The sequence below is a fragment of the Protopterus annectens genome, chromosome 4.part0 (genome assembly GCF_019279795.1).
Source record: "Protopterus annectens isolate FY-2018-M chromosome 4.part0, PAN1.0, whole genome shotgun sequence".
In the NCBI taxonomy this organism is placed as follows: Eukaryota; Metazoa; Chordata; order Ceratodontiformes; family Protopteridae; genus Protopterus; species Protopterus annectens.
Window position 1 is genome coordinate 783,219,561 of NC_056733.1, and position 12,820 is coordinate 783,232,380.

General features: G+C 42.4%; 1 protein-coding gene across 2 annotated transcripts in view; it reads right to left on the reverse strand.

Annotated features, from left to right (window-relative positions):
- Window positions 1-12,820, reverse strand: part of PPM1F (protein phosphatase, Mg2+/Mn2+ dependent 1F) — a 504,486-nt gene that overhangs the window by 116,338 nt on the left and 375,328 nt on the right. For both annotated transcript variants that reach the window (XM_044068735.1, XM_044068736.1), the window contains exon 5: window positions 5,173-5,361. In XM_044068735.1, coding sequence (XP_043924670.1) covers window positions 5,173-5,361 — 189 coding nt within the window. The remainder of the gene's footprint in view (window positions 1-5,172; window positions 5,362-12,820) is intronic.

Genomic DNA, 12,820 nt, shown 5'->3' on the forward strand with positions numbered 1-12,820 from the left:
AACTGGCTCACAGTGTGAAAGTAGCTGACTCCAAGTCAGACTGCCAACTAGTCACAAGTGGAGTCCCACAGGGTTTGGTCCCGGGTCCTCTCCTGTTTGGTATCTACTTCTCTGACGTCCAGGCCAACACAAAGGGACTCTGGCTGACAAGGTTCACAGATGATTGCAAGTTGGGAGCTATTACGTTTACTTTGCAAAAGTTTCGTTGCTCTACTTTGTTTGGTATCTGGACTATTTCAGTGTTTGGATCGCATTGGTACAGAACTTGGACTTGGTGGTTTGCTTCTCTTGCCTTTTTGTTTTAACTAGTTCGTGTGGTTTTTTGGTTCTAAAGTTGGGAGCTATTATTAACTCCTCAAGTGATGTTGACATCCTACAGAATGGCCTCACTGAGACCAACGACTGGTGCCAGAACCATGGCCTTAAGCTCAATGTCAGAAAATGTGTCATCATCCCCTTTGGGAAAAACCCGGTTCCCATGAATTACCACACTGATGGGAGTCCACTGAACACAGAATGCGTTATAAGACATCTGGGAATGCAGGTTGACAACAACCTCTCTTTTGATCACCAAATTGCCACTGTGGTCAGAAAGTTCTTCTATGTGGCACATCTCATTACTAAGGGTGTTGTATCCAGGAAGAAAGAGGTCATTGTCTCCCTCTACTCTTCCCTCATTAGGCCAGTCATTGAGTACAATGCCCCATTTGGCATGTACCACACTAGACACGTGCAATAACTGGAAAGGCTGCAAAAATACCTCACAAAGAGGATCCTAGGCCTTAAACACTTTTCCTATATGGACAGACTCACAAAACTCCAACTATTCTCTGTCTGAAATCACCTACTTAGAGGCAATCTCTGCTTGACTTACAAAGCCATGTCTGACCCAGCTCTGTTAGAAATGCTACATCTAAAGAAATCCCAATCCTTCTGCACCACACACTCCAGAGACCTCAACCTCATTACCACAATTAACAGAATATGCTGGAGGAACAGGTTCATAACCCAGAGACTGCCCATGCTATGGAACAGACTTCCCATACATGTCAAGCAGAGCACCTCGCTGACCCTCTTCAAGAGAAATCTTGATGAATGGATGGGAAATAGAAAGTTCACCCTGAGGATCACTCCAGTGGCTCTACTCAACAGAGACACTGGGAACTATGGTCAGGTGGCATTATGCCAGGGTAAGCCTATGACTAGGCTTGTAAAGGCCCCAGGGCCATTAGCCTAGTACACACCTATGAACCTATACATATATATATATATATATATATATATACATATATATATATATACATATATATATATATATATATATATATATATATATATATATAGGTTCATAGGTACTAGGCTATTGGCCCTAGGGTCTATACAAGCCTAGCCAAAAAGGTACCATGGCTTTCACCACCCAAGAAAATTATTTTCCTGTGCCCCTGTCAAGCAGAACCACAGAAATGATCCCCGGGGTGAATTTCCTATTACCCATCCAGTCATATAGGTTCATAGGTAGGTACATTAAGGTGAATATCTGTATAACTGTATTTACCAACTTCCATGCATATAGAGTGTATATTTGATACTAACTACACCAACTTTATGCAACTTGACAATGTTATTTCCTTACATGTTCTTTAATCACTTGCACATGTACTTTACACGTGTCAGACTAAGTAGATATACTCAAGTCATGACTAAAAAGGGTCAACTGATCATCTTAAAAACAACCAGCAAAAGTCCAGAGGTAAAAGATACCAAAAAACAACACGAATTCTCCACCAAACAAATTTAATGTGGCTTAGCGCCTCGGCAACATCAGCCTTCTTTGAGCACACAAAAAGTAATAAATAAACACTCCCTTTTATACCAACCATAATTGAATAATCACAGTTAATTGCTTAATTAATACATCATCTTGTTTGCCTGGTAAACAAATAGGAAAATAAACAAAAATAAATAAATATGCTTGTGGCTTTAGAAATTAATGCTGGTACAGCACTCATGTCCTGTCTGCACCTGTCGATCACCCCCCCCAAACAGCTTGCACTCAGGGCACCTGCCTTCTTTGCCCTCACCACAATTACAGCTGCCACTTAACACTGAATCTGGGTTTCTCAATAATCTGACTCTTGTGTGATCATTTGTGAAACAACATGTAGTTTTGTCTCATATTAATGAATTATATAAATAATCAAATTTACAGGCATTTAACTGGGTAACATATACATATATAAATATATATATATATATATATATATATATATATAAAAATATATATATATATATATATATATATAAATATATAAATATATATATATATATATGAGCTTACCGACGAAGCCGGACACGGAGCTCCAGAAGATCGAATTCGAAGAGAGAAGACCGAGATCGAAGGGGACAGACGTATCGCGAGTGGCAGAAGTGGCAGAACGACGACGAGACACGAGAATGACATGCGTTAAATTAGATCCACGAGCGGGTAGTGGCTGGGGGAAGGGCTGTAGTGGAAAGTGGGTGTGCGAGGGGGGCCAGGAAGGGGATTGACTGGGGGTTAAGTAGGGTTAGGTTATTGGGTTAGGGTTAATTATAGGGTGGGTTAGGGAGTTAGGGTTAGGGGAGGGGGGGGGGATGAGTTAGGGTTAAGTGGGTTTAGGGGTTAGGGAGAAGTAGGTAGGGTGAAGGGTTAAGTGAGTAGGAGGCGGTAGATAAGGTGGTATGAGTGACGGACCTTAGAGGGGGGTAAGGTTTTTAGTGTGTTTGTTGAGGTTGGTGGTGTGCTGTGTGTTGTGTGGTTTGTGGAATGGGATGTGTTTTGTTTTTAATTGTTATATATATATATATATATATATATATAAAAATATATAAATATATATATATATATATATATAAATATATATATATATATATATATATATATATATATATATATATATATATATATATAAAATCACATTCAGATGGGCCTTGTGCCATCATGAAAAACAAAAAGGAAATATTAGACAAATGTAACACGTAGAGGAAACCATGCAGGCAGTAATATAACCTTTGACCATCACGTGTCTACAGCAGTGAGGAAACCATTCTATGTTGGGCAACTTAAAAACAAAGGTGTGGCATCTAGGTCCAAGGAGGTCACTGTTCCATTCTATTTGGCACTCATCAGACCTCTCATTGGTATGTACTTATCCAGGCACATCCAGCAACTTCAACATCCACAGAGGTCCCTCTTTATAAGAATATGGGGTGTAAATAACGTGCTATGCAGATTGCCTCAAAGACCTATCCCTGTGTTGTCTCCCACAGTCTGTTGAGGGAAGATATATGCATGCCATACTAGGCACTGTCAGACTTCACTCTAATGGACCTTCTGGATATTTGAAAAACAAACAGCACTAGAACTACCCACTCTAAAGACTTAAACTTTGCCTGTGATATAAATAGAGCCTACTGGACAGACAAGTATATATGCTAGAAACAACCCCTTCTCTGGAACATGCTCCCCATCCATGTGAGGCAGGGTTCCTCCCTAACCCAATTCAAGTGAAACTTGGACAACTGGATAGGAAACAGGAAACTTACCCTGGTTTGGCACCTATGTCTCTAATGGACACAAGCAACCTGTAAATGTTGCATCTTCTAGGCCTCTGCTTAAAATGGTTAATCTCCCAAGCCTCTGCTTACACTACAAAGGGTATCAGAATTTGTCAGAAATTTGGGATGCATGGCTAGGTTTAATAATGTCCCAGTAGTCATTAGCCTAATACATATTACCTAAAACATCTATGTTATTAAACAAATATTCTTTTTTTCTGATGACACAGCTCAGATGGTGTAGTGGTACATTGCTGTGATTGCAGAGCCAGCACTCTGGGTTCGAAACTTGGCAGGGCTGATTATTTCATAGTAGCCTCCTATTATCCTATATAACTAGATGGGAAACAGAAAATACACTCCTGGGATTCCACCTGTGTCCCTGCTAGACAAGGGCTCTGGGTGCTGACTTGTCTAAACATGGGCTAAACTCCTGGCTAGGCTTATAAAGACCTCGGGGCCAATAGCCTAGTAACATCCTATGATCCTATGAAATCAGAAACACTACAAACTTTCAGGACTTCCTCCCAGTTACAAGTAGAAACATAGCACATTGTACCTTTATTAGTCTTCTTGGAAGGGGTAAATCAATTTTTTTCACCTTATTAACCTATCAACCACTGTTCTCTTCCAGGCCAACTGGCGCATTCATTCCCTTTCATTGGGGCCACGGTTGATCAGGAAAGACCACTAGGGGCAGTTTGTATTCTTTCTTTCTTTTCTTTCCCATCCCTAGCTGTGCAAACGTAACTAAGTGTCAGGGAAGCCATGCAAAGACAAATTTCCACTTCTGCAAGGGGAGTTCTGCCCAATCTAGGAGCAGAGGTGGAGGTCTTTTTTGGCTGCACCAGGAAAACTGCACCACCAAGTGTGCCCCTGAGTACTTGCAACCCCCATCTATCCCACTCCAACAGGGCAAGTGGCTTATGTACCTTTATTCCTTTCCCTCCCTGTCTGGAGTTGCTATAGGAACCCAGGTTGCCTGGGTTGCAGTAAGGGCTAAGTTCCTCTCAACCAGGAAGCCAGATTAGTAAATTATATTTTTGAATTCACAGCTTCCATTTTTAGATGACTCGCCTGAAAATATTTCCTGGCAGCTGCAGATGCATTTTTTTTTCTCAAGGATGAAATTACTTACTAGTGATCCCTTTTAACATCATATAAGATTTAATGATTGTAAGTACTCAGATAATACAGATATACACTGCATTTAGCCAGCAACTTTAACATTTACTTTCAGGCTGTGCAATACATATAGTATACCAGACACCACAATGTGCCCGCAGGAAATTTTATAGAGGGTAAAGATGCCAGCTCTCTTACAAATGCAGAGATACATTACCAAGACTAAACAGTACATTACATTACAATGTTATATTGTTAACTACAGAATGAATGTTAGCTGTGTTTAACCAAGTCCTGCTTCCATGTACAGACACACACATGTATGCACATAGCATTTTCATCTACAAGTAATTTCCAATAGAAGGCAAAACAATCATTCTGGCGGCACAGCTTCAGAAATGTAAGGAAACACGTTAGTACTGTCATATTAGCAGTACATGTTTGTCCTACCTCTCTTTTGGCCTTCTGTAGAAACATTGTATCTGTTTGCTCAAAGGACTCCTTCAAGGCATCAATAGGATTCTGGGTAATTTCATTACGTCGTTTGACATTCACATGAAGATGTGTTGCAGCATAAATAGCAGCATCGACCCCACCATGGCCATCAAAAATGGCAAAATATGATCTGTCAACATCATCCTAATGAAAAAGAAGATTATCTATGAGAATATTATTAAATTTGGAAATCCAGAAGTGTACATGCAAATCTAAACAACTGTGCCGTTCAAATGGACTGCCATATATAATGAAAATGGCTATTCTAGAATCCTAAAACTCAACTAACAGTACAATACAATGTACTCACCTCACTTTCAGAATCAAACTTTCAAATAAGTCTCTCTACTTGAATGCTGAAGCATTATCTAAGGATAATTTAATTCTATCCTTCCGAATCAGAGCAAATTTAGCATTTTTCTTTAAAAATAGAATTTATTTCTTACTGCTCTGAATTTTAGCTTTTAAAAAAAAAAAAAAAAAAAAGTTTTTCTCAAGTTTCCTTTTGGTTCCATGCTACCAGACAATGTAAGACTCTAAGATGGTCTTTTCTTTTGGGATATCACTTACAAAAAAGCTGCTGGTGTGCTAACCCAACACAGATGCACACACTATTACTTCAACAATGGCGCTCCACTGTAATCTACAGAAAGAATAATTCATGTTATCTTTTTTTTCTGTACATAACAGTGCGGTTGTTCTTCACTCTTAGATCATAATTTAATAAACAATCTGCTGCTCTCTTTCAAGGGCTTTACAGAAAATTAAGTGGCTAAGCAATGTGTTTATCAAGGTACTGATCCAAATACAGAGGTAATCAGCCAACAGTGAAGACCGTCATCAAGAATACAAGTGTTAATTAATATGCAAGCTTTATTAGTAATATAAACAAAAAACAAAATACAAGTGGTGTAGGTAAATGGTCCTTCTCCACAAACTGTCAGCAATATCCAAAAAAGAAGAAGGTACCAGACCACAGTCAAATCGATCATAACATTTATTGCACAGAAGATAAAAACCAGGTTAGCACTTTTACAGCCTCAAAGCTGCTTCATCAGACAATACATCCATCCAACTGCCTCTATTTTAAACTAATTACAACCAATGCACAAGCATCCTCAATTAAGCACATAACTATATTTAAAGCAATAGCACTATTACTGACACATTTTAAATTACTCATTCTAAAAATGTATGTATACTAATATTAACATTTATATAACTAAGTATTATATAAAAACTGTATACATATAACAAAAAAAAAACACATGTGCAACCTTAACAATATAAATAATACTTTGATGTTTATAACAAAATTGGTCACCTTCTAAGCGGTCTATTGGATAAAATGGGCTGGATAGAAATTGTATCATTTAATCCCTGCCCATTGTAGCCCTCATCCTTATTATCCACTCTAATTCCTTAGTTTCTACTATATTCCTAATGGCACCCCACTATTGCCTATATACACTCTCAACATCACCAAAAACTTAAATGTATGCTGTGTTCCCATTTCCATCACATGTTTTGCAGTGTGCTATCCATTTGGAAATGATTTGTTTGGATATGGCTTTGCCCTCTGCCCCTGCAGCAAAGCTAACTAGCAATTGATCAGCCTTTCTGAATGATTTAGTCCTGTCTAGATAGAATCTAAGCTGTCTGTGCACATCTAGAAGTGCAGGATCCTTTCCACCTTGTTTTGTGGGTTAGGGAAAAGGTGGGCAAATGAATGGATTGGTTGAGAGCCACACTGGACCACCACTTTGGGCATGAAGAATGGGTTAGTCCTGAGGGTCACCCTGTCAGCATGGAAGATGATGAAGTGCTCTACAGCCATGAGTGCTTGTAGCTCGGATACTCTTCTGGCTGAAGTGATGGCCAGAATGTCCAGAAGCAAGGCTGTCTTCCAGGAGAGAAACTTTAACTCTGCTGAAGATGCTGGTTCAAAGGGGGGCAGGGTGAGCTTTTCCAACACAAAGTTTAGGTCCCAAGCTGGGGTAGGTGCTCATCTGGGTGACCTCAAGCTGCTAGCCCCTCTTAGGAACTGTTTGATGAGAGGGTGTGAGAAAAGTGGGTGCTCAGTGTTGAAATGAGCAGAGACAGCACAGGCATGAATTTGACTAAAGGAAAAGGAGAGACCACTGTGTAGCAGGTCAGCTAGGTAATCCAGGATGAGAGGTAGGGAGGGCTGTGCCGTATCGGCTCCCTTAGCTTGTATACAGGTGCAGAACCTTTTCCATTTGTCAGCATAAGACTTTCTAGTGTTAGGGTATCTAGCCTCACATATAACATCTAGAACCTGTTTACTGAGATTGGCAGCTTGATCAGTGGTCAGGGAATAAGCCAGGCTGCCAAACTGAGGGTCCGCAATTGGGGATGTATGAATTCTCCTTCCCTCTGGGTCAGGAGGGCTGGGGTCTGAGGGAGATGCCATGGTGGCCGTGGGGGCAGGCTGCGCAGCAGTGGGTACCAGTGCTGGCAAGGCTAGTCTGGAGCAATCAGAATTGTCCTTGGTTTTTCCTCCCTTATTTTGAGCAGCACCCTGGTAATGAGAGGTAGTGGGGGAAATGCATAGACCGAGAGGTTGACCCAGGGGAAGGATAGGGCATCCACTTTCCAGGCCCTGCAGAGAGGCTCCCTGGTGCAGAACTTGTTGAGCTGATGGTTGGAGTGGGAAGCAAAGAAGTCGATCTTTGGGGTGCCCCATTTCTGAGTTATTAGGATGAAGGTTCTTTGGTCTAGCTGCCACTCATGTGGGTCCAGAAGATTTCTGTTTAAGCTGTCTGCCAGAGAGTTTAGAGAGCCTGGCAGGAATTGTGCTAACAAGTGTAGTTGAATGGCTGAGGCTGTGTGCCAAAGGGTCATGGCGAGCCTGCATAGAGGGTAGGAGCGAGTCCCTCCCTGCTTGTTGATATACCACATCACAGTGGTGTTGTCTGCTTTGATCAGGAGAGCCCATGGGGAGAGAAGGGGCCAGAAAGTTGTCAATGCATGCTGGACAACGAACATCTCTTTTTGGTTGATGTATAGGTGTATTTGCTGTGGGCTCCACTGGCCCTGTATGCACCTGCTATCCAGGTATGGACCCCAAGCATAGTATGATGCATCTGTGGTGAGGATCTGAGTGGAAGGGGGTGGTGAGAAAGGTAGTCCCTTGTTGTGGGAGTATGCTGCTGCCCACCAAAGAAAATCTGTCCTTAAGCAAGGTATCATTGGTATAAGAGTTTCCAGGTCTTGAGAGTGTTGACACCAAAGGCTTTTTAGGTACCACTGAAGTTTCCTCATATGCAGTCTTGCATATGGAATGAGTAGAAAGCAAGATGCCATGAACCCCAGAGCTTGCAGGATTTTCCTTGGGGATAACTGGGGTCTGGTGGCTAGCTGAGAGAAATAGGCTGTCAGGTAAGTTTGCTTTTCTGGTGTAAGGAATGCCATCTGGGATGCTGTGTCCGAGGCTGGCTCCCAGGAATATAATCCTTTGGGTGGGCACTAGTTTGGATTTCTTTTCATTGATAGTGTACCCTAGGGAGGTCAGTAGGGACTTTACAAAGGCCAGGTGCTTGAGCAACTGTTCCTGACTATCTGCCTGAATTAGGCAGTCGTCTAAGTATGGGTAAATTTGCATATTTCTTTGTCTGCAAAAAGCAATGGCGGGAGCCAGACATTTGGTGAAAACTCTGGGAGCAGCAGATATGCCAAAGGGAAGTGCAAAGAACTGAAAGTGCAGAGATCCTGCCCTGAAATGTAGATATTTCTTGCATGATTCCCTGATTGGGATGTAGAGGTAGGCCTCTTTTAGGTTTAGGGTGGCTAGCCAAGCATTCTTGGAGAGCATAGGTAGTAGTTAAAGGAGGGTGAGCATTCTGAATTTTGGTATCACTAGGAAGGTGTTTAGAATGGATAGATCGAGGATGGGACACCAGGTGCCCTCTTTTCTGGATACCAGAAAAAGTCTGGAGTAGAAATCTTGGCCTATCTGTTCTGCAGGAACGTGCTCCACTGCCCTCACAGAGAGCAGGGAAAGGACTTCCTTTCTGGCCTCTGCCCACTGGTTTGGAGGTAGATCTGGGAACCCTTCTGGGGTTGGAAGAGTGTGGAAAGAAAATGTGTATCCTTGGGACACTATTTTGAGTACCCAGCAGTCGTTGGTTATGGTGGCCCAGGTGCTTGCTTGGAAGGAGAGTTTTCCTCCTAGGGGTAAGTGCAGGTGGGCAGAGGGAGGGGATGGAAGTGGAGAGTCATTGTGAGTTCTTACCATGAGGAGGTGGCTTTGCACTCCCTGGTTTTGAAGTGGAGGAACTCCATTGCTTTGATCTCTGCATTCCCTGTGGCTGCTGTCTGGGGGGGTCTGCTTCCCCGGGGTCAGGGCTGAACTGACCTGGAGGGGGCAGGAAAGGACCAGTGCTTAGAGGGACAATGCCTACTGAACTTGGGTGGCTGGACCTGCAGGAAATCCTTAAATGTCTGCATAGATTTAGCTTTTTCTTCTATCTTTTTTAAGACCTCCTCTGCCTTGGTGCCAAATAAGTTGTCTTTGTGCAAGGGTGCATCCAAAAATTTAGATTTAGATTTGGCATGGTCTGGCAAGGGCTGTTCCTTAAGCCAAGCATGCCTTTTAAAGACAGAACCGGTGACTGTTGCCCTTCAAGAAGCTTCTAGGGTGTCAAAACCACAGTGTAAGGTGTGCTTAGTTACTTGACTTGCAGAGTGCATTAACTCTTGTAACTCTTTATTTTCCGCACAAGCAGGAAAGGATGATATTTTTTGTTTGAGGAGTTCTATGGTATGTTGCTGAAATTTCAGCATATGGAACTGACAATTTAGTGCTCTGATAGCAAGAGTAGCAGAGGTGTATAATTTTTTACCCCATCTGTCTAGTGCTCGGCAATCCCTACCTGAGATGGTGGGATTCTTAGCAGAAGTTGCTTTAATTCCTTTAGACCCTTGAGAAATAACCTCAGGGTCAGCAGTAGGATTTTTGAAAATAAATTTTTGTGAGTCAGGGACTCTGTAATACCTGTCAGGTTTCCTGGGAGCAGAAGGGAGGGTGTCAGGAGTCAAGCTGGATTCCAGGAAACCATCGTCCACAACATCCAGGACTGGGGGAATGGCCAGGGGTCTGTCCTGTGGAAGATCTAAAAATTCTCTGAGTCTCTTTTTAGACTGCGGGTAGTCCTGACATTCCCTTTGGAAATGTTCCCTTAAGGTATGAAGGGTTTCCCCAAAAGAAAAGTCCTCTGGTGGAGAGGCTAAAGGAATGGATTCCTCTGCATCAGAATCCTCATAAGCAGACAGGGGTTGTATGTCTTCATATTCAGATGCATCAGAGTCATCAGACTCCTGTTCAGATAAAACTACTGGGGACAGATCTCTTTTTCTTTTGGAAGGGGTAGCTAGGTTTCCCCTGATCAGCATTATAAGGTCTTCCACCATTTTAAGCATTTGAGACTAAGGCAAGGAAGCAGGTGTCTGAGATTGGGTCGTCGGTTTCTTGGGCATGGTTTGTACCCTGGGCCTTAGAAACTTGGAAGTTTTTGAAAGAACGGTAGATGCGAAAGAAGTCATCAGTTTGTGTCGAGAATCGGTAGTATGAAGTACTTCCTTGGAAGATGGTGCCTGCTCAGCGGCTCTGTCCCATCCAAGGTAGAGACAACCGCAGGATCCTTAGTTGAAGAAGAGTTTTGCAGCATACCGGACTCAGAATGGGTTTCGGTTGCAGCCTGTGAATCCACAGAAGTGGGCATCAGTGGCTGCGAAAGCGCCTCACTGAGGACCGGAGAACTGATGACTAGCTTAATGGAAGCGTCGTTGGTAGGTTTGGACATGTGCAGTCTGTCTCTGTCTTTATCCTTATGTTTTTTCAGAAGATCTGCTATCGGATGGTTTACCAAAGCCATATCACAATTTGAGGACTAAGAGCAAAAATATCTAGCTACAATAAGGACCCGACAATGTATAGTTCTGGCGTTAAACAAAGCAGAAAAGTGACAGTGAGGGATGTCGTGGTCTGGGCCTAAGCAAGTGACGCAGTAAGAATGAAAGTCTCGGTGTGGTATTTGCTTTCCACAGGTGATACAATTGTTAACCTTTTCTGACATCGGTTAGAGCAAAAAAAAAGGATCCCCCAATGGGGTACTTAGCTTTAGAAGACTTCAGCTTCAGTTTGGAAGACGAAACTCAGGTAGTGGCCGACCGGATCTCGTGCGAACTGCTTCTGCTTCGGGCTCCTCGGCAAGAAAGACTGATGCAATGGCATTGGCTGCCTTACTTTATACTACTGATGGCAATCCTGAAGCGACAGCAACCGAAGCAGAAATACTAAGCTTCTGGTATTCGGGCTGGCCGAGGGCTACCCTGGCAGGGATAACCCAAATGTGATGACTGCAACAGTGAAACACAAAGAACATCTACTTCTCCTTTCAACCAGTCCCAACCAACATTTATATATTACCTGACAAAACTAAAACCCACTACCCTAGCAGCTGATAGACTCCCTGCAGAATACCTCAAAATTGCAGCCAAAACCATCTCATACCCTGTTCTCCATATTAATAAACAGGTCAGTCTCTGAACACCACATTCCAACCCTCTGGAAAAATCTCTCATAAAATACCAATACACAAAGGTGGAAATTCAACTGAACTATCAAACTACCGTCCAACTGCCATATTATCTTCCCTGTCTAAAACCCTCGAGAGATGTGCACATTCCCAAATACTAAACAATTTGCTAACTAATAATCTCCTGGCTGAAACACAACACGGATTCCGCCCCAACCACAGTACCAACACCACCCTCATCAGCTTCACCAATACCATAAATCAACAGCAGAACAAAGGTAATCTCATCTCTGCCATCTTTTTGGATCTCTCCAATGGATATAACACTGTCTCTCACTCCAGACTACTAACCATACTCTCTGAAATCAAACTCCACAACTCCACAATATCATGGTTCAAAGATTATCTCTCAAACCGTTAACAAGCTGTAAAATGGGACAACTCCCTATCCCCCTCTCCCTGTAAACTTAGGTGTTCAAAAGGATCCATCTTAGGACCTCCTTCTCTTCACCATGCCAACTTGGTCCAATATGCCGACGATTCGACCCTAATCTGCTCTGTCCCTTCACTCCAACTACTATAACAAACCACCCAAGCCAAGAATGTTTTACAGCTACAGAAAACTGGCTATCCAACTCACAACTGATTCTCCACCCAAACACAATGCTATTCCACCCCTCTAAGGCTACTGACCCAATTCCACTATTTAAAATAACCTCCTCCAACAATACCCCTATCACACCAGTCACACAAATTGAAGTACTAGGAGTAATCATAAATCACAATCTGAAATACGACAAACATGTAGCTCAAGCCATCACAAAAGTTCCCCAAAACACTAGGCACCCTCTTTATATGCAGAAATTACTTAACCCTCAACAGTAAAGCCGCCATCCCAAGAACCCACCTACTCTCCACAGTTCTAATCAATCTAAACAAAGGTGACCTAAACAAACCATCTGCTATAACAAAGTAGCAAAATTTGACATGGACTGTACCTACAGAACCCACCATTGCCAACCCCTCAAACAACTATCCTGGCT